This window comes from Tyto alba, unplaced genomic scaffold (assembly GCF_018691265.1).
Source record: "Tyto alba isolate M040663 unplaced genomic scaffold, T.alba_DEE_v4.0 Super-Scaffold_5, whole genome shotgun sequence".
In the NCBI taxonomy this organism is placed as follows: Eukaryota; Metazoa; Chordata; class Aves; order Strigiformes; family Tytonidae; genus Tyto; species Tyto alba.
In genome coordinates, this window is record NW_024881326.1 from 1,239,081 (window position 1) to 1,261,627 (window position 22,547).

Genomic DNA, 22,547 nt, shown 5'->3' on the forward strand with positions numbered 1-22,547 from the left:
AGCCCCGCCCCCTCCCCGCGCGCCCCCGTTACCGGGCGGTCGCTCTGCGCCTGCGCAGCCGCCCCCCCCCCCCCCGCCCTTTTTCTCTCCTCTCCTCAGGCGGCGGCGATGGCGGCGCGAAGCGGAGCGGGGAGAAGCGAAGAAGCAGCGGCGTTTCCAGCCTTGCCCGGCCGCCGTTCCCCCGCGATTTTTCGCAGCGGTGGGTGCCGCCCGTCCCCGCGGTTCTCCCCGGTGCGGGGAATAGCGCTGGGGTTTACTAAGGGTTTCCTAAAGGTTTCCTAAAGCTCGGCGGTCTGGGGAGGAGCGCTGCCTGTCAGGGAGGGGTGAGGGAAGGGGAACGGGGTCTCTCCTTGTGCCTACGGTCCGGAAAAGAAATACGTAAAATAAAGATAAGCGGAGGGATTTCCCGAAGCTGTGGGGAGCCTAGCGCCGCAGGCCACGGCTTCCCACAGTTGCCATCGTCCTTCTTTCCACATCCTGCGCCAAAATGGGCATGTTAGGCCCAAATGCACCCGCTGGCATCTTGATCGGTGTTGGAGGATTTCTTGGGGCCATCGAGGAAAAGGGCTCTGAGGAAAGGGGAAGGCTCCTGGTGAAAGGAGAGCTCTTGCTTGTCGGTGGAAAATATGTGACCTCACCCATCACGTAGGAGAAATCTGCGTGCAGTGATTCTCCACAAACACATGGCGATACCAGCAAACGGGAAGATTTAAATCTTTAAATATTTTTTTTTTTTTTTTTGGAGTGGGGAGGGGTAGGGCAGCAATTCTTCAAAGTTCCGGCCGAAACAAATGAAAGCATATTGTTTTTAGAATAGCTGCAGGTTCCTTTTGGGTGATACGCGCCTTTTGGGAGGGAAATGCCATGGGACCAGTTGTGAGCCTGATCCCGGGAAACGGGTGAAGAAGGGAGAGGCAGGACCGCGGCGAGCAGGACTGCAGAGCCCTGCCTGGACACAGACGGGGGGAAATTTCCAGATTAAGGCCCAAAAGCACATTTAGGATGGTACACTGTGGCTCAAGGCTCCCTTTTCCCCAGGTAACGGCAGGTTTTCGGAGCAACCAGGCTTAAATTGGGGGACTATCAAATCCCATATTTGCTAAGCCCATTTGCTGAACCCACCCCCTCCTCGGAGAATCCCTTTTCTCTCAGGTGCCCTTTCTTCTCCTCGCCCCATCTTCCAACGGACCATTCGGTGGCTCTACTGATGGGTCATGCCCCTAAGCCACCCAGAAACTAAAAATGTCAAAAAATGGCTCAAAGGGCACCCAAGAGGAGCGTGTTAGGCAGAGATGCAGGCGAGGAAGCTGCACGTGAGCTTGGACCGTTTATTACCGAGGTTAAACAACTGCTACAGGGAAAGGCAGCGCTGAGGAGCAACGGTGCAAAACATACGATGGACAAATCCCACTCCCCACAAGGAACCCGTCAGGAACTCTGGAATCGGTGAATACGTTATTTCTGCAGAGCATCTTTTCCACGTCCAGCTGTAGTTACAGGCCCAGCTGCTTTGGTAATTTAAACAATCCCCCTTTGACCGTGGCCTGACGGGACGTGTGTACCAGTCATTCCGCAGCCCTGCTACAGGTACCAGTAAGGAACCACTGGCTGTGGTTTTCAGAAATGAGCCATCTGGGGAGATGAGCTGCTTTGTGACGCTCTTCTGTTCAGAAAGTAACATCTCTTTAACATCTTGATAGCTTCAAACCGTAGGCAGCCCGGATTAGTAGCTATTTTTGAAAACCACACTTTCTTGACTGCTGGGGTTTCAGGTCCCTGGGTTGTACCACGCATGCTCAAACTGGAGCTGCCCCATCCCCGGTCACGGACGCAGCTTTAAGGTCTCAACCTGATGCTTGGCAGTAGCTGAGCTGTTACTGGTTCCAGCTGGAACTCCCTCCTGGAGTTGCTTCTGAGGTCATGCCTATAGTTCGGTTAAATAACTGGTACAGTGGCCTAAAAAAAGCTAAGTAGCACTTGTGCCATAAAACACTAACTTGCTAAGCTTTTGCATGCATGCCAGCTTCCATCACTAAAAGAATTATGTAGCTAACACCAGTCTGCATTAGAGCTTTTGCCATCACCTATTTCCACACAAGAGCTACTACAGAACTGACCTGGGTTCTTTGCAGACATTCCTAATGCTTGCAGAGAGAAAATAACTCTCTGGGCACATTCAGAGCTGTACTTTTAAGGCACAGAGGCTGGCTTTCAGGTCTCGGTATTCAGCTTTCTCAACTTCTCAGCATCTGAATTAAGGGCTAAAATTATGCAATTTTGACTTTCGGTAAGTACAGCATCTGCGAGAAGTTCAATTTTGTGAGTGAGCATTTGTGATGTAAATAATTTACAGCGGTAAGAGAGGCACTGCAGCAAGCCTTGGCAAGGTGGGAGGAAATTCAGATTTCAGTCAAGCAGTGCTCCTTGTCAGGAGAGGCAATTGAGATACCTATTCTCTGGCACATCTTGTACGGCCACGAGACACCTACCATCAGAGGCCGAGTTAAACTACCAGGTGAAAGAGAGTGTTATCTTCCCAAACAGACAGCAGACACACATGCTGCTGCAGCAACCCACTAGGGAATAGGCAGGAAAGGGAAATTAAGGCTGACACGCAATTAGAGTAAAGTGAGTCTGCAAGTGCTGCTGAAAGCCCATGGAAAGCAAATGGAAATCAGGCAGAAGCTATTTCTACACAGAATTTGGGGGTGAGCGAAGCAGAAATAGGCTTTTGCTAAGAATTAAATTCAAACCCTCCCAGGAATCCAAATTTAGTGCTTAACACTTCTTGTATCTGCTTGCTTTGTGCCGGCTCACACACGCTCAAGCTGCAGCCTGATTGCAGAAATGAACGGAAAAAAATAAAACATAATCCGAAAAGGTTTCTCGCAATTAGCTTAGATAGGCCTAAGGAGCTCGCTCTGCCTGACTTCCAACACAGGGAGCACTCTGGAATCTTAATGAAGCTAAAGACAGGCAGAGGGGCTCAGCACCTTTGGAAAATCAGCCCACTTATCTTCGTAGATGACGCTGCCTTATCTTGTTAACGTTGGCACTTGTCTTATTTGCAGCTGACAGCATAAACTAGCGGATGTTAAACTCATTCATTGTGATGAGGCAGTGAGAGGGAAAATAACTTGAGGGAAAGGGGGAGCAGGAATTCTGCTATCTTAGCCAGTCAGGAACGGCTAGATACATTCTGATATGTGCTGCTGAGGACTTTCCACGGGTTGCCTTCTCCAGCTTTGCAAAACCCTGCAAGCAAACAAAGAGCAGGTGAACACGGGAGCTGGGTACCACAGAAAACACTGCCTTACAGAGAGAGGTCAGTGGAGCAGATGAGCGTCCAGGAACGGGACCAAAAAGGCTAGTCAGTCACACTGCATCAAGAGGCAAACAAAGCAGGGGGGTTTGCAGTGAGGCAGGTGCCCCTTTCCCTCCTTCTCTCTACCACGGGGCAGAGGGAGGGACAGAGGCCTCTTTTTACACCCTCCGGGCAGTGGCAGGGCTTTTGGTTGCCACCGTGGTGACCCCTGCTCCCTCCAGATCATCCGACAAAACACAGGTCCCGTATCCAACCTACTTCCTTGGTGCGTGGACAAGAGAGCGTAAAACTCTTTAGTTTTCCCACTGGTTTCCATCTCAAAGGACCTTTACGTAAAGCGGTAACCGTACCTGGCACGGACACGCTGCCTCCGTGCCGGAGGAACGTTACAGCTGCAGCCAGCACCCAGGGCTAGCCCAGGAGGAGCTCTTTAATTACCTTCAGAGAGGACTCTCAACCTCCAGGGGACGTTTCTCTCATCACTCAAGCCAGCCCTCTGCTTGTCTCCCCCACGTGAAGCTAACACAGCCTGTTTGTCACATTATGACCAGAGATTCTGGGTCTAACCAAGACCCCTGGGACCAGCTCTAGCACGTTTCTAGCTAATTCTGCAACAAGGGTCGCTGCTTCCCACTAAAAAGCAGGAGAATCCCTGTATGGGTCACTCAGTAACTGCGAGGGTTAGATGTTCTTCGTTCATTCAGTAAACTCTGTGAGCGCTCTCATCCAGCCATTTATTCTGACGCTGTAAAGGGGCACTCACCTAGAAGAGTTTCTCGTAGCACTTGTCACAGTGGACAATGTCCCGGTGGATGAATATTTTATCCAGAAGATCTCCCATTGCTTTATGGCAAATTCCACACTGCCAAAGGGAAAACAAGGTGGTTGGACAGTAACCAAAGCACCACGACAGCGTGGAGGGGGGCAGAGAAACCAACAGTCCCTGTATCGTTTGATAAAGGTGTGAGGGTGCCAAAGCAGCGACCTTTGAGGCTAAACTTTTCCCCAGCAAAGGCCACTGCAGACTTTCTCCTCCCACACTCACCATCTCCACAGACTTTACTTGCAAATTTTACCAGGTTTGAGAGATTCAGCAAGACCTGCACGGGGGCACAAAAGCCACAAAGCAGCAGGTCTGCCACAGAGACAGGGCCATGAGGAAAGAGGGTGCTGCTGCTCTATCAGATGTCAATAAAGAATTCTCCTTCTTCTAATACGCATTTATGCAAGGAGCTGAAAAACTTTCGGGGACACAACCAACACCTGTGACTGTGTGGTTTTTTTTGTTTTTTTTTTTTTTTACTGTCCCGATGTGGATGCGAGCATTTGGCACACAGTGTATACATTACTCAAAGTCTGAGGATGGAATCTGCACCAAGATTTCTCCTCCCACAACTCCATTTCACAGCAGCACCTAGAAAGCAGTCAGTAGCCAAGGTGGTTTTTTTTTTTTACCCTGAAACAGTATTCGTGGCAGCGGATGTTAAGATGCTCTATTATGATCTTAGGGCAGTCTCGGATCTCACGGCTGCAGTAGCTGCAAACAGGTTCACTGGACCTGTGAGAGAACAGAAGAGTGAATTCCCCTGTAACACAAGCTGGTTCCAGTCCCAGCACTGGTACCAGAGGTTTTTTACCAAACACCAGCACCGCCTTCCAGGAGCTGCCTGCTTCTACTTGTGTTTGACTGTGTCAAGTGACAGTACAGAGGGACATGTGTTATTCCGGGGATGCAGAGACCAGTGCAGATTTTAAAGTCAACGTCACTGTATTTACCCAAGATCACTTACACTTTGTGCTGTTACTTCACCAAGCACAGACCAATATTCTAAAAAAGCAAAACTTTCAAGTCATTTTTGTTTTAACGGTTTGCTGACCCCGCCCTGGGCAGCCCTGAACTGTCCTACCTCTGCAGGGGAGCGCTGGGCAGGTAACTGTGGTGGCTGTAGGTCACTCTCTCCAGATCAGTCAAATCCGCAAGGCTGCCACCGGAGACAGAAAGAAATATCAGCACCTGACAGTGATTTATGGGAAGGGCATCCCGGCTGGAATCGTTAATCATTAACTTAAAGTCCTAGCTGCAAGGTCCCAGCTGCCTGCTCCCTGGAGAGAAGGGTGCTCCTTCCTAACCAGCCCTGAAAAAGCGTTTCCCCGACAGGGAAGGCCACGGCGACTGACGGAGCGGGGCTGTCAGCAGCGGCGTCTCCCTCTTTGCTGCACTGACGCCGCAGGGGGAGCAGCATCCCCCCCCCCCATCACCGTGCCTCGGGTCAGACCCGGAGCTGACTGTGGGCTCAGCCTGGCAGATGAGGTTTGAGGGGGGTAGGCACCTCCGAGGGCAAGCAGCGACGGCAAAAAGCTGGTGGCCCCCCCTCACCTCAGAGCACTTTCTGAAAGATGCGGCTGGCTGCTGCTGTCACCCCGGGGATGAGGCAGGATGTGGGCAGGGGGGCTGGGAAACTGGGGCACGCGCCCCAAAATGGGGCCCCTTCCAGCCCCAGGGGGGTGGCACAGGCTCCCCCAGCCTGTCACCCTCTGTGCCAGGAGGAGCAGGGGCTGGCAGGAACCTGGTGCCGCTAGTCCCACGCCAGGATCTGGCAAATGCAGCTCAGGAAGGGGCTGAGAAGGCCTGACCACTTTGCCAAAGCAAAGGGGAAGGTATTGCTCCCTCTTGCTCTTTCCCTCCTCCGGTATCTTCCCAACCACATGCTCCCACCCCCTTACTCCTTGCCAGCCATCAGGCCCCTCCACGAGCCAGGCCGTCTCACTGAAACAGCAAAAAAAGGCGAGACTGGGTGGGCTGGGAGCAGGGATAAAAAGAGGGGGAGCTGGAGAGGAGGAGGGGGAGGAAGGGCTCCCCTGTCAGCCAGAGCCCCGGCGCTGCTGCCCACGGGCCCCCAGCACGTCATCCCGCAGGCCTGGGGTTGGGACATGCGCAGGCTGTGCCCCAGACTACGGGCACCGACATATTTTTCCGCTGGCTGCCAGATGAGACTTGCAAAATCCTGCGCTGGCCGCTGGCCGGGCAAGCTGTGAAATCCTGCCTCCCACAGACTCATCGGTGAGACTTCTCTGACCTCACTGGGGGTCACAAACAGACCCTATAAGTAATGCACCTAATCGTGCATTGTTTTCTTCTGTTGACATTATTCATATGTTTAGTAGTAAAGTAAGAACTGTAGAAAATGCTTAATTGTGTCATCACATTGTAGTTGTAATATCTGTGCACTGTATTACTTTTATCTAATAAAATAAAATGGTATGAAGAGCCGACATGGAAGGATCGTGGGGGGGTTAGATCAGGAGAGAAAATGATCAGAGTATTGGGATTTCAACATAGTAGATGGGAATTTTGTTCTTTTTATGACGCGTCTCAACCGAAATTGACATTAACGATTGGACTTGACAAAATTTTCACCAATTTGGACCCAGGTGGACGGGCCACCTTTACTTAACTCGGAAAAGAAACATATATATAATTTATATGTGTTTGATAAATAGCAGCTATTTTCACTGCTTGCTAAACTCCCAAATCCTGAACTATTATGCAGGGAAAGGCACGGAACACGTCCTTACTCTCACACAGCTGAGTGTTCCCTCTCTGCCTTCCGTTTTTTAGGCGCTGAGGCAATACGCTTCTCTCTGGGTGCTGACATCTGCTTTGCCAACCTACAGGAAAGGCTAGAGATTTCTGGAGTCTGTAATCAGCTACCACAGCGATGCCAATGCAGCACGGAGGGAGGATAAGTGCCGGCAGGGAGGCATCAAACCACGTGTTAACTGGCTGCCACACCAACACCAGCACGATGTACGTAAGGCCAGATCCTGCTCTCAGTCCCGCTGGTGTCAATCTGAGTAGCTTTACTTAGTTAACTTTGAGCAGAATACAAAAGACTGAAGATTTAAGCTTGAAAATGGCATCTTTTTTTCTAACTCGTAAACAACTTCTGAGTGAGCGCCCTCGACCTCCACGGTTTTCTCACCGATTCCAATCTTTTGTTGATGTGTGCAAATGCACAGCGCAGCCTGACAGTGCCAGATACTCAGCCTAGAAAACCGCAGCGTAGTGTTTTCGTCCCATCACCCACCTTAGAGGCCAACCCACGTAAGGTGGGGGGGGGGGGGGGTTACCCCTCCACGAGGGGCTGTGGGACAGAGGTCCTGCCGTCACCGCGACGGGGCCAGACACAGAGATGGGTCCCCAAAGCAGCGCTGCCGGCTTAGCAAAACTCTCTGCCCACCCAACGTAATAATCCCTCCAGGGCTAATTAGCTGGGGCACAACGGCACGCTGACGCAGTGCTAACCGTGCCAGCTGGGAGCCTGCTCGGTGTGTGCTAGCTGGCAAAGCCACACCGCTGTTGCTTTGCACACGTATGGAGAAGCATGACCGTCTCCGGACGCTCCTCATACCTGCCGTAGCGTGGGGAGGCTGACGACTCGCTGCTGTTCACGTACTCCTTCACAAAGAGGACCCCTTTTCTAGGAACGGATGGAAACGGAGAAGCATTTGCATTAGAAAAGACCGGAGCTAATGAGAGACAGCACAAGGGACACATGTGTGCACTTGGACACGTAATGCGTGCTTGAAAAGGCACGGAGTGAGACGCTGTTGTTCTTGAATAAATACTGAGCATCAAGCATTGTTGCTAAATAACAACCTAGTATAGCCCTCGAATTAACCCACCAAACCAAATCAAGTTCATTAAAAAGAGTGGGATGGGTACCTCTTTCATCCAGTTATCCCCTGTTTTGCAAGGATAAGTCTTTTTCAGATCATGTCAGGATTACGCACACAATGAGTATTTAGAGAGCTTGGGGCTCACAGCGCTGCTCGCCGTGACTGTTTTGTCACTGGAATAATCTTCAGTGTTTTCATCCACTGTAAATTGCTCCTGGTTTGTTTGGGGGACGGTTTTGCTTACAGAGCTGAGCTTTCTTGCCTATCCCTCCCTCTTTAAAATGCCGATTTCAAAATTACGTGCCCCCCATCTGTCTGTCTGTCTGCCTACCGCTGTCACAGATCGAGGGCAGACGCAGCGCCCACCGCCCTGAAATGAGCTCAGCGGGCTCTTTCTCCAGGGTGCGCTTTCATTGCTGCCTATAGGCTATGATTAATCCTCCCTTCTTCTATGGGCAAACTAAGCCATGTCACAGCCAAGGAGAGCAAAGAAAAGCTTTTGTTTAAACTTTGCACAGACACTTCCCATGTCAAGCGTTTTCAGATGAGAGTCTCCTACGTAGACAAGTGATAAGCAGGCTGCAGCGGGGCCAGGGGCACCCCAATCTTGCCCATCAAGGTGACCTCTCGCCACCTTCGACCCCCCTCTCTAAATTGTGCAAAACTCTGCAGCAGTTTTCACCTCTGAATTGGAGCCCGTGGAAACCACAGATCCCAGAACACGGCTCTGAGCCGAGGGCTGCATGCTGACGGGATGCTGCGACCGATCAGGGGCCTGGGCCGGCCCCCCCCCCCCCCCCCCCCGAAATCTGAAACACCGGCTGTAGACTGCTCGCTCGCTCGTGCCGGGCAACAAGGCAAAGAGTCTCCCAAGAGCCCCACGCCTGTCATGAGTGTGTATGGCAGGAGGAGCTCCATCGTGGCCCTCCAGCTACAACATGTTACGGAGGACTCACAATCCTGCCACGCTGAAGAGAACAGACACAACTCCTACAGCGAGCTACATCCCGGTCTGTGAAAAAAAAGCACCCGGAAAAAAAAGTACCCACAGCCCATCTCTGTCTTTTGGGTGACTCTGGCCACCACAGCAGTGTCTGTGCTTTTGGCCAGAAGCGGCTGAGAAACGCCCCTGTCTTCCCCAAACAGGATGGCTGCGTGCAAAACCCGGACTGCAGCGGGAGGGTCAGGACCAGCCATCGCTCTTTACCCGGCAGCGCTGGAGTCGGGCTGGTACCCAGAGGCTGCTGGGCCGCTGTGGGCCAAGGTGGCCACTGGACTGCAGATCCTCTCACTCGAACCCGAGAGAAGCCTGGTGAGAGAGAGAGAGAACAGCCTGTGGGCTCTGGAAACGTGAGCCACGGCATCATCCAAGCTGGCAGGCAAGAGAAGACCCACCACTGCTGCTAGGAGGGTAGTTTGGGAGGGTGCGGTATTAAGCTCCTTAACCATACAGATTAATTTATCTTTATCACAGACCAAAAAAGGCTCCTTTGTCTTTTTACACCCGCCACATAACAGTACTACTTCCCTGGAGAAGTGCTTTGGAGAAGTCTCATTTCTAGGGCCGTGGGAGAAAAAAAATCAAACAAGATCTTCCAATAAGTACAGACCGTGAGTCACGTAAGGGAGTGGCTACGGAGAGAAAGGGCTCACAACGTGTTGCAGGAGGGGAGGTGATGGGAACGTGTGGCCAGAGTCCAACATGACTGTCCCCAGAGTAACTCTCCCCAACCGAATAACGTCAAGAGCTGCAGAAGGGAGAACGTGGCAAAACTATGGCTACTAAAATGTTTTTGGAAAACAGCTCTGCCCATCCACTCAGCTGCGAAGTTTGCCTGGCAGGGACGAAGCTGACCTTGCCTGGAGCCAGTCCCACGCTATCCAAGGATCTTGTGCCTCCTGTTCACACCCACAACACACTCCCCTTTACAGATCCAACACTCAGACCCAGGCCGGTGCCTCCACACAGTGTCAGACCGCACGCAGGTGGACTGACACTGCCATGAAGGACTGCAGAATGCCCAGGGTAACCTCCTACCCCTTCCAACAGCCTTGTCCAGGACCAGTTCAGTCACTGAATCATTGACATTCTGGAGGTAGTGATCTCTCTTGACATCTCTCTTTGCTTTTTCCTCTCTTTTTTCTTTTTTTTTTTTTTTTTCCTGTAGCCTCTGCAAAGGCCGATTTCTAGTTAAGGGAGGGCAGCCAGGGACCAGCCCTTTGTTCTCCTGTCACTCTGTTCTGGTACTCCACTGGGTGAAAATTCTCCAGAGACCAGAGATGGATGTATTGCAGACCCCGTGCTGGGTACCTTGCGCTAGGAATGGTTTAAGAGTAGTTCTGTGCCTCGAGATCACACATCCACTCGCTGGAAACCAGCCATCTCTTTCAGCTCTTGGCTTTGCTTTCTAGCTCCTCTTCAACAGGAGTTACATGGAGCTTTCCCTCACAACCATCAAGACTACCCATTTACCTGGTGCTGTTATAGTTTAAGCTGTCCATGTAGAACGGCACCCTGTGGCTTCTCTGGGAAAAGGACACGGTGGTGTCTCTGGGAAGGGAGTCGTGGCTATGAAAGGAAGTGATACAATCTCAAGCACTGAACTTGAGCACGTGAGGGATTCTCACAAGGTGCGGAGAATCTTGGCTAAATGTCTCCCTGCTTAGCATCAAAATCACCCACGCACCACAGCCATCCGCGCCAACAGCACCTCACTGCACACGCTCAGAGCCAGGGAATCGGTGAGAAGTGGGCCAGGACACTCCAGATACTGAACGAACGTAGCAGTGGGGTGTCCTCTGGGTTGGCAAGCGTGGATCCCACCCTCTGACTTCTTACCGTCCGGCCGTGGGGCTCAATTCACAGTGCCCCCTGGCACTCGCACTGTCGTATCTGCTGTTCCTAGGGCTGCTTCTCCCATCAGAAACCCCCGCTTCGTAATCTGGGGTGGGTCTGGCAAGGAAGCACAAAGCCCTGATCACATTGTGCCAGCGGTCACTGGAGTCCCCACCGTCGCTCTCCTGACGCATTCTCCCTTCGCTCTGCCCTTGGTCACCTGTGCTGGGCCTGCAGCGGCAGCATGCAGACAAGGCTCTGAGGCTAGGAAAACAGACTCCAAGTCTGGCTCTCGAGAGTAAAGCCGAAGCAGTTCATAAATGGAGAGAAGTTCGATATCGTTTCCTTCCCCAGCACTCACCGAACCCACCACTGCCCCATCTGCACGTGGGAAGTGCTGACCAGCTGGCCCATCTGCGCGTCAGACCTGCACGTTCTCACTTTTCCGAGACAGAACTCATTATCGGAATGGCTTTAACCTGTGGGCAGAGCTCAGGCTCTTTCAATAGAGAAAATGAGCTTATGGCTTATGGCCATTCTTTCCTTGCAGTGCCCTGGGGCACAGATTATGTTTATATTGTATATCGGCACTTTGATCCTGATTAAAGCTTCAGGCAACTGTATAACTTAATGTTAAACAATGCCGAAAACAGTGCAAATCAATGCGGCATTACAGAGAGAAAGAGGGACAGGCTAAACTCATCATAAGATGAGAAAAACGCTGCTCAGGGCAAGACAGGGATTTGGTCTAGGATACAAACCCAAGGGCAGGAATGAAGCGCGCGTTTCTTGCGCTGCAGAGAGGCACCAGCATCACACAGTGCCAGGGGAGGGACAACAGGCTATGGGGTACGATAAAAGTCTGTCCCACTTTTTCTAGTCTTAGTCTGCAAACGCCTCCAAAAGCAAATGAGAGCTCTGTGATACCAACTTTGTGAAAACGCTAAAGGAGGTGAGGGTTACGTTCAGCTCACATGGAGGTTGATATATATATATATATATATATGTAGTTATAAGTGTACAACTTGTCTCTTGTGTCATTGAGGGTCATGAGAAATAAAAGACAGACTGCTCCTGTATCATCACCTCTGCAGTTACAGGGGAGAAGCAGATGTGGTCTCTACCCATCTGACAGGTTTCCAGGCACCCTGTAGGTGGTCTGAATACAAGCGAGAACTCTCCGGCGTCACAGAGCACCCATCAGCTCAGATCCCCTGAACCCCTTCTTCAGCCCTTCGGGTCCAAAAGTGATCTTGTTCCGTGTGTTGGGAGACCTGGCAATGCTGTTGCCTCCCTTGGGAACACAATCCTGTTCTCACTTCTTGATGCAGCATGATCAACCAGTCCAACCTGGACCAGAGTTTCTGGCAAGTCTTTCTGCGCCAGCAGCTTTCCCTGTCTCTGCATCCCAGCCCCAAACCCTTACCTTCTGGTGCTGAACACTTGGCTGTCTACATAGGACGGTATCCTGTGACTGGGTGCTGAGAGGCTGCTGCTAAAAGGCTGGCGGTCCGTGTACAGAGGCATGAGATGCTGGCTCTCATACGCACTGAGAGCACTCTCTTTTGAGCTGAAGTCAGACCTGCTAAAGAATTAGAGCCGATGTGACCATCAAGCCAATGACTGTATTCGCTATGACCGGCTCATACAGGTGTTCAGAGTTTGCTGAGGCTGGATCGTGCCTCTTTCTACTGGCAATAAGGCAAACCTGGGACACGGCGCTGTTAATAGGTTCTTGAGGTCAGGGGAAATGGCAGAGGCCTCTACTGCCTCCCCTCACCTACACGAGCCGAATTCCCAGCACGATGAAATGCTGCACAATTCGGCAGCCTAAGTTAATTTGATAAGTGAAATGAAGCACAATCATATGTGGGTGGAATCCTAAACCCAGTATTCCTTTTGCGGGTATCATTTGACTGGCGCACACTGGGCAAGTTTGCATAGGTCCAGGACTTCAGCCAGGTTTGTATCAAGGAGCAGGAACGGCAGAGAATGAGGATTTGGGGGGGAGAAACAAAGGGATAGTCCCGCCGTACCTGGCTGCCACGGGGTGAGGCTCACTGTGTCTCCAGTCTCCTGGGCCCTCCTGGTGACCCTCTGTGGTGGGGCAGGTTTGCTCCTCAGAAGCTGGAGCGATCCTGGTCAGGGAGGAAAAAGCCTGTCAGCAGGTTTAGCAGTTGTGTCTAAACCCGTCCACTGTGGCGAGTACGTGCAGTAACATCACGGTAACGTCGGCTTCGGAATTCACTGGCCAAGAACTGAGCGTTTGTAATGGGCGACAGGGAGGGCAGGAGATGTGTGAGGCAGCAGGAAGCTTCCCCGGCCCCCGGCTCCTCACCTGTCCCGGCACGAGGCCAATTCCTTTGCACGTGGGGTCTCTGGAGCAGCGCTGCTGCTGGCTCGAGGGGGAGAGCTGGACCTGCCAAGGCAGAAGATCATTATAGTCTGCGGAAGCGCCGCTGCGTGTAGGATTACGGGAGGATGTGGAATTACTGGAGGATGTGGAATTACTGGAGGATGTGGAATTACTGGAGGATGTGGAATTGCTGGAGGATGTGGAATTACTGGAGGATGTGGAATTACTGGAGGATGTGGGTGCAACCCCCGGTGAACCTCCTGCCTCAAGAAAAGTACAATATCCCTGCGTGGGAATATGCCAGGTGATCCAAAGAGAATTGAAAAAAAAAAAAAAAAAAAAAAAAAAAAAAAACAAAACAAAGGGAAAATACAGATCTCTTCAAAAATAACGCTGAAAGGGAAGAAAAATAAAGCTCCTGATCAGCATCAGTTGCCTGTTCACTCTTTCCAAAGGCGACATTTTAACTCTGGTCATTTAGTTATGACCATTATCCAGGACCTCAGCATTACAGTTCAGATTGATCTGGCCTCATTTGGGTACCATCTCAGAAGTGTATCCACTAGATAAACCCACTGCAGAGCCACCCTGTATTTCCACCTGTCTACACTCATCTAGGGAAAAGTTTGTTTGCTTTTTCTATCTGGTGTCGCACCTTTGTGCTCACCAACCCCTCTGGAAATACCGATACCCTGTAGAAAATCTGAAACTGGCTTAGATTCCTGCATGAAAACTGCATTTAATTAGACTCTAAGAAATTAATTCTCAAAATGCTTTCAAAGATCCTACCCTGAAAGATTAAGGTTGATGAAAGAAGAGGCAGCTCTTACGCTTTCCTTGCTACTAGCTGAGGGTTTCCCTTCACCAGCATTAATTTGATCCCTGCAAGTTTGCTAAGGGAGTAAGCCAAAAAACCAATTGACACAGTCACCCAAGCGAAAGCGAGATCAATTTATTTTGATTCCTTTGCAACAAATGTAGATACCTCAAATTCTGACTTCTGGCAAAACACTCATGTTCACTGAGCTACAGATTCCCATTCAGGTTGGGATGTTCTAAGTGCACAAGAAGATGTGTTCGTCCAGGAGCTCAGACTCAGAATCAATTTACTGAAAAGAGCAGGAGGTAACTCCCAAGTCCTTCAGTCCTGACTGCTCCCTTGGTGAGTCTGATCCAAAGCCCCTGCACCTGGCAGCACCAGGACTCCCAGTTCAGGACTCTGCATTTCTCTTGGTAAACCTGAGGCCTTATCCAAAGGAAATCCAGGGACTGGGAGAGGCATGGAGTGGGCAACAGATGGAGTTTTATCCATCTCGGTCACTTTGCTGAGGGATACTGGGGAGAAAGGGGAAGTTTAAGCCCTAACCCCAAACACACCATCCTCAGTCCCTTCTCCAGAACCACCGGCAGTAAATTCCCCACGTTCTCTCCTTAGAAAAAGCGAGCCCATTATTTCTCTTGCCTTCTTGAAGCGACTTCTTCACTCTGCACACAGGGCGACGTTCCCTTGCCAACGTCCGTGCTCTCGGTAGTGCTGTCCTTGGAGCGTGGCACGGACCTGGGCGAGAGGAGCAGTCTGGTTTACAAGTTGATCTGAAGATGGGTTGCTCACTGAAACACATACGTGGGGGAGCCCAATCTGACCAAAAGCCTCAACTCTTCAAATTTAAGGGGCAAATATGGACAAAAGCAAATAAATCGGTCCACGAAGTCCTTCCATTTGGACATTTAGCCCTGGACTGTTTTGCACGAGCCAGGCTGGAGGCACTGAGACAGCCACCCCCAAACCCAGTGGAGTCACAGCGGGAAGGAAAGTGGTGCCAGGGTGGCCAGAGCACAGCCCGAGACCTGACGCTGACTGGGTAAGTTTGGAAAGGAGACCCAGTGTCACCCCAGAGGTGTTACTGGCACATGTCTCCAGATTGAAGGTTTCAGGTTTAGGCAGCAACTCCCGGCAGCCAGCTGGGAAGTGTTTGATGCCTCCAGATAATAAGGATGTTTTCTCCCAGGCTTTCAGGTAAAACCATGGTAAAAGGTTCGCTTGGTAGAGGCAGCACTAGAACCAGGCACAAAAGGAGACCCTGGGAGATCTTATCAGTCTATTTACGGGAGGGAAGGCATGTAAGGAATTAACCCTTGTCCTCTGATTCCTTACCCAGTCATGCTGGGTTCACGTTCAGCACGTTCCTTTGACCTGCGAGGCTCTGGGTGGGCATCACGGTCAGGAGGTTCTTGTCCCTTCTCGGTATGGTTGTTTGAGTCCAAAAACCTAAAATAAAGATCTATGCTTAAGGCAGGGGAGAAAAAAAAACACGCCAGGGTGGGTAGACACCGATTCCCTAGAGAGGAGTCATCAGGCAGGGAGCCAGAGACACTGTTTGGCCGGAGCTATTCCGAAGTGCCCTGGCACCGGAGCCGAGGGGAATCACGCGTACACGTCCCACTCTAGCTCGGAGAATCGCGGCTAAAGGCCTCTCGAGTCAGAGTGCCTCGGGCTGACGGATGCCCCTCACGCCTCGGGGCACACTCGTGCGCGGTTTCGCCGCACCCCTAAGCGCTTGGCTAGCGAGCTCTCTGCCCCTGCGAGCACCGAGGGGACCGCGCTGCCGCCGAAGGACCCGTGTCGCACGCTGCCAGCGCAGAAACCGTCCCCTTGGGCTTCTCACAGCGTTTGTCCCCCTCATCCAGCTGGCTCGTCCCGTCGGCACGGAGAGGGGGGGGGGGGGGCACTGCCGGCTGGAACGGGCCGTTAGAAAGTCCTCACCCCTGGGCATGAAGCAGAGGAGCTGCTCTGCGCTCGCAGTTACACCGGGAACAGAGTAAGGCGTGAAGAATTCCGAAGTGAAGAGACACTGCGGGTGAGGCCTTACCGCCCACTTACCCTCCCTGGCTCAGCTCTGGTTTATACTCGTCCAAGGCCTGCGGGCTCTCGTGCCCCCTTTCTCCAGGGGGGTTCCCCTCTTTGAAATCTTGGGAAGACCTGGCAAAGGAAAAAAAAAAAAAAACAAAAAAACCCGCTCGTGGCTGCCAGGCAGGAACACCCGAAGGCTCAGCTCAACGCGCACCGGGAAGAAAAAGTCACCAGGCTTTGGTGGAGGATATGGCAAGGGCTGAGCTGTAACCAGCACAACAAAGCCCTGGTGTTGGCCCAGCCCAAAGCCGCGCTTAGCTGCTTGGAATTCAATGGATGGGCATCGTTTTCACACGCTGAAATTAGCTCTATTAAAATACCAGCCCAAAGTATGTTTTCTCTAGACAAACACGCTGCTTTCCAGCGTGAAAGTAGGTCTGCAGGGTACGGGGTTATTTATTGTGGCTGTATCATACACCAGGATGTGTGTGGCAGGGCAGGCATCACATCTGGTACAGCGTCTGATAATACCTGAGGCAGAATTTGAAATGTTCCTCCCTGTCCAATACTCTGAGTAGGTTTTTTTGTAGCAAGACTCCCTCGTTCAGCGTACCCAGAGATACCATGCAGCACAGCTTCATCTCCCCTTGCCTTTCTAGCTCAAGCTCCCTTTTCTCAGGATGCACCTTGGCTTTGCACAGGACCTCCAGGGCTCCATTTAGCTCTACCTTTTCTGCCGGAACGGGAAGGGCCAGGGGAACAATACTGTTCCAAAAAGGAGTATGTATTAGCCAAGGAAACCTGACCTAAGTCATGCCAGCGAGGAAAGATGGTAAAGACACGGGTGGCCAAACAATGTTGGACTGAGGAGAAATGAGGCCCCTTCCTGCTCCTGCTGCTAATTCAGGATGCAATTCAGCTGTGCTGTTGGCATTCTGCAAGAGGCATTCGATGGAGATGTCTAAAAGGGGTGGCAAAAAGTCTCCAGCGTTTCTAGAAGGATCTTTTTGTTCTCATCTGTGGCAATAGAGGGAATGTGAACAACCACTGCAGAGGAAAAATCCTCTCTCCTGAGCAGACTCCCGATGGGGGAGTCAAGTGACTCCTCCCTCACTGCAAGGCTTTTGGCAAAATCCTTTTTAGCTCATTGGGTTTCAGTTGGCTTATCCAGTGGGATAGGCACCCCTCCGGGGAGCACTGTGACCGCCTCCACTAAGCTTTTAGGGTAGACGGAGCTGTAAAAGTGATGATGATGATGATGATAGTTGTTCGGCTGGTTTTCCTGTGAGTTTTTAGAGACCTTTGCCACCTCCGCACTAGGGTGCAAAATCCAAAATACCCCAAAAGCTGTACCAGTCCCTGAAAAGGACTCCCCGGAGCGTACCCCCAATTGTCCTACTGCCCCAGCTCCTAGCTGGCTCCGTGCCTGGGGCTCCTCCCTGCAGAAGGCGAAGGAGGAACGCGTGACGCGCGCTCACATCCCAGCCCAGGACTGGCACAGGGTGCAGGCGACATCTCTCTCCCGACTCCTAAGCACAGGACAGGTGGAGCCAAAGGGAGATCAGAGCTGAACTGTGCCACACACAGCAAGGCTGGGGGCTGCTGGGAGGAAACTGGGAAATGCTGAACGTGTTTGCTCTGTGGTTAGTCTTCAGTGAGCACGGTAGGAAATTTTACTGCTTCAGTGGATGCTGGAGAGAGGAGCAGTTTCGAGCTGCTCGGACAAACGGCCCTTATTATGCTGCTGTTCTTGTGCTCGGTATCTCCTGAGCAATCAGTGTTTCCAAGGCTTTCAACAATGAGAAAGAACATATTAGCAAACACGGGGTTTGCACCCCAGGTCCTTACGTTGCTTCATTCCAGTAAGGCTTGCTGTATGCTGGGACCTCGGGACTCCTGTATCTGCTCTCCTGGGTGCTGCTTCTCTCCTCGTAGCCCAGGACAGATCTGCTCCCCAAAGAAAGGCCCATTACATCTTTACCATCTGGCACACGAATCACTGCACTAGTGAACACTCACCAGGCAAGGCTCCTCTCAATCTCTTCCGTTCACTGTCCCGCCCCAGGATTTTTCTCTAGGCACCGTATTTCTACTACAGCTGCATTTGAATGTATTTCAGCTGCCTTTCAGCTCCCCTGCTGCCACTCCAGCACCACTGTAGCACTTCACTGCATTATCAGCAAGTGAGGGGGTAGCGACTGAACCCCACCAAGCACACAGGCACCAGGAGGAGAAAAAAACCTGGGGCGCTTGGCTCGTATCAAAGAAGATGGAGGAGAGATGCAACACAAACCTCCTGGCTTACTTTGCAAGCTGCACTTTAAACCTCAGCACAGTTGCCTTCATCCTTGGGACAAAAGCTGTGAAAAGAAGCCTCTTTCCGTGCCAGCCCATTCAGATTTCCCTTAATCCTCAGCATCACTCATACGCTCACTAAATTTACCCCACTCTTACCCTTTAAAGGAACATTCTGTGTCTTCCAGGTGCACAGGGGCTCTCTCAGTAGGAGGAGAAGGGACATCAGGCTGCAAGCTAGGCCTGTCAAAAAAAGGAAGGAATCTACAGCTTGACAAAGGCTTCAAGGAAGACCGGTATGAAACAATGACACTGCACTTTATATGACACCAAAAACCAGAAAAATAAATTTCTCAGAGAACGGGTTTTCCCTTCAGAAAAAAACCATTTTCACTATCTCTAATCAAGAAGAATAGAGGCTGTCAGTGAAACTCATGCAGTGACTTGGCCTCAGTTCACACACATCGTGGCTGAACACATGACTTTCCTGACCTGTCACAGGATCACGCACCTGAGACAATGCACAAGATGAGTAACTTTGGGCAGGACATCACTAGAGGCATCTCTACTAGAGGCATCCCTACATCACCAGAGGCAGCTCTAGGTCTTGGCTTTTACACCATCCTCCTGGGAACCTCGTTCGTGATCCTCCTCACTTCAACTGGGAGGTTTGAAGACAACATATTCTCACCTCAAATCCTTTGCTAAGCCAAGACACGGAGTCAAGTCCCAAAGTAATGGGCTAAGGTAAGCGAAGAAAGCAGCTTCAGGGAGATCAGCATGTTTGGTGTCAACAGCAGCAATTCTTCCCTGACTCTGCACCTCTGACATTGTCGGGGGAGCAAGCACACTCTAAAAAGTGTGTGGGATGGAGACACTTTTGAGATCAATGCTAAAAGCAACGATAAAGCTGCTGTTACCTGCTCCCGTGCTGCTTCCGTAGAAAGAAGCTGTGTAACAGTGAACAGAAAGCATCCTGTCCCCGCTCTTCAACCACCTAAGATTTTCTGCCTCTCCTTGCTTTGTTGCCCAATTTGGATTCTGCTTCCAACTCTACTCTGGGTGAGTTACCTATTCTGCTCCCCCCCCCCCGCAAGCAGCACTGTGAGCGCCGGCCCCAGGCCCTGACCTTGCAGGTTCAGACTTTGCAGCATCCGGGTAGCGGGAGGGCTCGTGCTGGTGGTGCAGCTTGTCTGTAGCATCTGCAGGCCCGTCCCTGCCACCAGAGTGGGGCCTGGTAAGAGAGGGAGATTCGTGGGTCGCAGAAGGAAGCTTAGCCAGTTGGAGAGGAGGGCACGAAGCAAAAACATCAAAACATGAAACTGTCCCGCCTCAAACACAACGTCTTTCCCGCCTTCCCGCTTAGCTCAGTTAATTCCCTGCAGCAGACCTGAAGGGCACACACGTAAATCCAACCAACTCACACGAGTGCAGGGAAAGACGCTGCAAGATCTCAGTCCATTCTGAGCTGGTGGATCAGGTCCACCCCCCCCTTTACAAGTGCATGCGAGTGCTGCTCCCAGAACACGTCTGTTAGCACTAGGTCAGGAAAAGCCCCCTCTCACTCTAAAATCGAGAAGAAAAATTGAATTTTACGCTGTTAATGGGTTTACACTCACTTTGGGAGGTAAAATCCATTGTTGGCTTCTGTGTGTTCAGCATAACTGAAAAGGAGAGACACCAACTTTAGAGAGCATCTTTGGTCTGGTTTGCGTAATGTTCTACAATTATTTTCTTATAATAAAACGACGACAAGAGAGGAGAAGATCCCTAAAACTTCCCAGAGGTTTTCCTCCAGGTGTTTCTACAGGCCAAACGGCAAGAAACTTCGGGGCCATTTGGGGTGTATGAAGTACAAAGGAGCATTTAGTAACTCTGAACATCATCAACACATGACAGGTGCCAGCGGTGTGGGGTCAGCTGGAAATTCAAGGCAGGGCTCTGCCAAGAACAGCGGGACGTCCTGCAGCCCACAGCTGCAACACAGGCCCCTCCACCTGCACACAGAGAAGGGAAGGAACGGCCCTGACAGCCGCTGGCTTGTGTCAGGGGAGCTGAAAATGGGGAACTTCAGGTGCCCCCGTCCAAAAATCGTATGGGTTCTGTTTTCTTGTCTCCAGGCTGTGGGCAGCAAACAGCCCACGAGCGCAGAGCTCTCACTGAACTTCTCTTCTGCACACCGCAGGGGCAACGCCTCTCCTCCCTCACTTCCACTTTCTCGGGCAGGACAGAAGCACAGCCACTGCTCTGTGCAACCCTCCTCGACTTGTGAATCTCTCCCTTTTTTCCAGTGAGGGTGCAGACTCCCTAGCAGACCGCGACTGCCACGCAGAACAGGCAGGAGCAGAGTTATTTTAGTCGCCTTCGGTGGGCCGCTGAGGAGTACCCCCCCAGCCTCACAGAGGTTTCTTGATTAAATTAAACCAGTGTTTTCTGGCGAGGGAGGTGTGCCTCCAGCAAGGTCTGCTGAGAGCAGAGCGTGGAGCCCGGGCAGAGACCCGCGGGCTGGCAGCTTGGTTGCATTCCAGAAACGCCGGTGCCCACGGGAGGGGCAAGATCCTGCCAAGGACAGGCCCTGGGGTGCTGGGGGGCAGGCGATTCTCACCCACACGAAGGGCAAGCAGAGCAGAGGCAGTGGATTCCACCTGGAGACAACCACCAGCTCAGCTACACTGTACTGCCTGTGATTATGGGATGTTTAACTCCTTTCCATGATTCCTTAAGAGCCAGAGGGCAACTTTTCATCACTGAACCGTTGGGTTTGCCAGACAGTTTACAGGATATGCAATTTCCTTTTTGTGTTTTGGGGTTTGGGTTTTTTTGGGGGGGTCTCTTGTTGCAAAAGTAAATCGGTAGGTGGAGGCTGGAGGCCTAGAGAAACATTGGGCGTGAACTTGTCTATACTGTAAAAAAAAAAAAAAAATTACATTCCAGAATTAGTTTACTTTTGGGAATAAACCTGGAAAATGCAGAAATGATGCACAAAAGTGATTATTTTTTGGTATCACAGAAACTAAAGAAAAAAAAAACAGAATAAAATATCGAACCATTATATTGAAGAGGGTAGTGTTTTCTTTTTTTCCCCCTTCTTAAACAAAATGTTAGAGGAACTGCTGCAGTTCTACAAGGCACGGATTAAACTGTGTTTTTCCATCAGTAAATATCCGTTCAGAGTTTCCAGACAGCTCGAGAGCAGCAGTTTATGATTTGCACAACGCTCAAGTCAACAGAAGAATCTCACACTAACTCTACCTTCCATTTGTGGAAACCTCGGGTGCTCTGGGGGCCAGTTCATCCCATGGGAACCGCTCAGACTTCTCCTTCAGAGGTTTGTCACTAGAAAAAAGAAAATGCCAGTGAGATATGACCCGAGAGCATTTATACTGCATCATCCCAGAGCAGCCTAACAACATTTAGTCAGGAGGAGCACAAAATGGGGCCAACTCGATGTATCAGGATAGGAAGGACCAACCCCCTGAGCACAGCGGCCTGACTGCAGCTCGTGGGTTACTCAGGGAGACATGTTGCTCCCTGCAGCGAGACACTGCTAACCCCTGAGCTACAACAGTTGCTCTCTCTCTGCTCACGGGCCAGAAAGGGCCACCAGCTGGACCCTACACCCATCTTTCACTCCCCCAGACCTGTCAAGCTGTGCGCCTGTCTCCTTCCTTCCCTGCCAATCCCTCTCTCTCCGTTTTTAGGAGGCTTAATTAATGAGGCATCCTCTAATTTCTCTGTGAGCCTGACTCACAATTAGGAGCAGCTATGTGACCCAAATGACCCCAAGCACAATGAGTGTGTTGTAATCGGGCTGTCCCTGCGCTGACATACAAGGATATATTTAGGGGCCTCAGCTGAACGACCACGACAACAGCCCAGCCTCTGCCTCTTCTCAAGCACTCCAGACTTCGCTTCAGCCCGAGATATTGATTTGGGAACGTTTCTAGATTTATCTGCACTGATGGAGGCGGAGAGTGAGTTGCAATTAACTGTATATGCTACAGAAACTCATTTGGTGAATCCCAGCCTCCGACAGCTGCTTAAGCACAAGAGCGAAAGGTGAGGCCACATGGACAACTCCACCTGCTTCAGTCTAGACACAGCCAAAAACTCAAGGTGGTAACACGGCGAACAAAAAGAGCCCTGCTAATATGGGGTATATTTTAAAAAGCGGAAACGTTCCAGAGGATGAAAGGCTACTGGT

The 22,547-nt window shown here is 51.3% G+C and overlaps 1 protein-coding gene and 1 long non-coding RNA gene across 8 annotated transcripts in view; one reads left to right on the forward strand and one right to left on the reverse strand.

The window, feature by feature from the left end:
- The first annotated feature begins 112 nt into the window (after nucleotides 1-112).
- Nucleotides 113-2,867, forward strand: LOC122154844. Its single transcript, XR_006166979.1, has 2 exons — nucleotides 113-199; nucleotides 813-2,867. It is a non-coding gene; the product is annotated as an uncharacterized LOC122154844 (long non-coding RNA).
- Nucleotides 1,315-22,547, reverse strand: part of ZNF185 (zinc finger protein 185 with LIM domain) — a 50,076-nt gene continuing 28,843 nt past the window's right edge. For 3 of the 7 annotated variants that reach the window (XM_032999451.2, XM_032999454.2, XM_032999450.2), the window contains 19 exons: nucleotides 21,596-21,679; nucleotides 19,963-20,007; nucleotides 19,473-19,577; nucleotides 18,503-18,586; nucleotides 17,897-17,995; nucleotides 16,079-16,177; nucleotides 15,353-15,466; nucleotides 14,660-14,755; nucleotides 13,180-13,260; nucleotides 12,878-12,979; nucleotides 12,268-12,426; nucleotides 10,845-10,958; nucleotides 10,479-10,574; nucleotides 9,213-9,314; nucleotides 7,738-7,806; nucleotides 5,233-5,307; nucleotides 4,781-4,883; nucleotides 4,089-4,187; nucleotides 1,315-3,255 (listed from right to left, as the gene is read on the reverse strand). In XM_032999451.2, the coding sequence (XP_032855342.2) occupies nucleotides 4,089-4,187; nucleotides 4,781-4,883; nucleotides 5,233-5,307; nucleotides 7,738-7,806; nucleotides 9,213-9,314; nucleotides 10,479-10,574; nucleotides 10,845-10,958; nucleotides 12,268-12,426; nucleotides 12,878-12,979; nucleotides 13,180-13,260; nucleotides 14,660-14,755; nucleotides 15,353-15,466; nucleotides 16,079-16,177; nucleotides 17,897-17,995; nucleotides 18,503-18,586; nucleotides 19,473-19,577; nucleotides 19,963-20,007; nucleotides 21,596-21,679 (1,726 nt within the window). In that variant the 3' untranslated portion in view covers nucleotides 1,315-3,255. The remainder of the gene's footprint in view (nucleotides 3,256-4,088; nucleotides 4,188-4,780; nucleotides 4,884-5,232; nucleotides 5,308-7,737; nucleotides 7,807-9,212; nucleotides 9,315-10,478; nucleotides 10,575-10,844; nucleotides 10,959-12,267; nucleotides 12,427-12,877; nucleotides 12,980-13,179; nucleotides 13,261-14,659; nucleotides 14,756-15,352; nucleotides 15,467-16,078; nucleotides 16,178-17,896; nucleotides 17,996-18,502; nucleotides 18,587-19,472; nucleotides 19,578-19,962; nucleotides 20,008-21,595; nucleotides 21,680-22,547) is intronic. The other 4 variants (XM_032999452.2, XM_032999453.2, XM_032999455.2 and 1 more) reach the window with 4 other exon arrangements.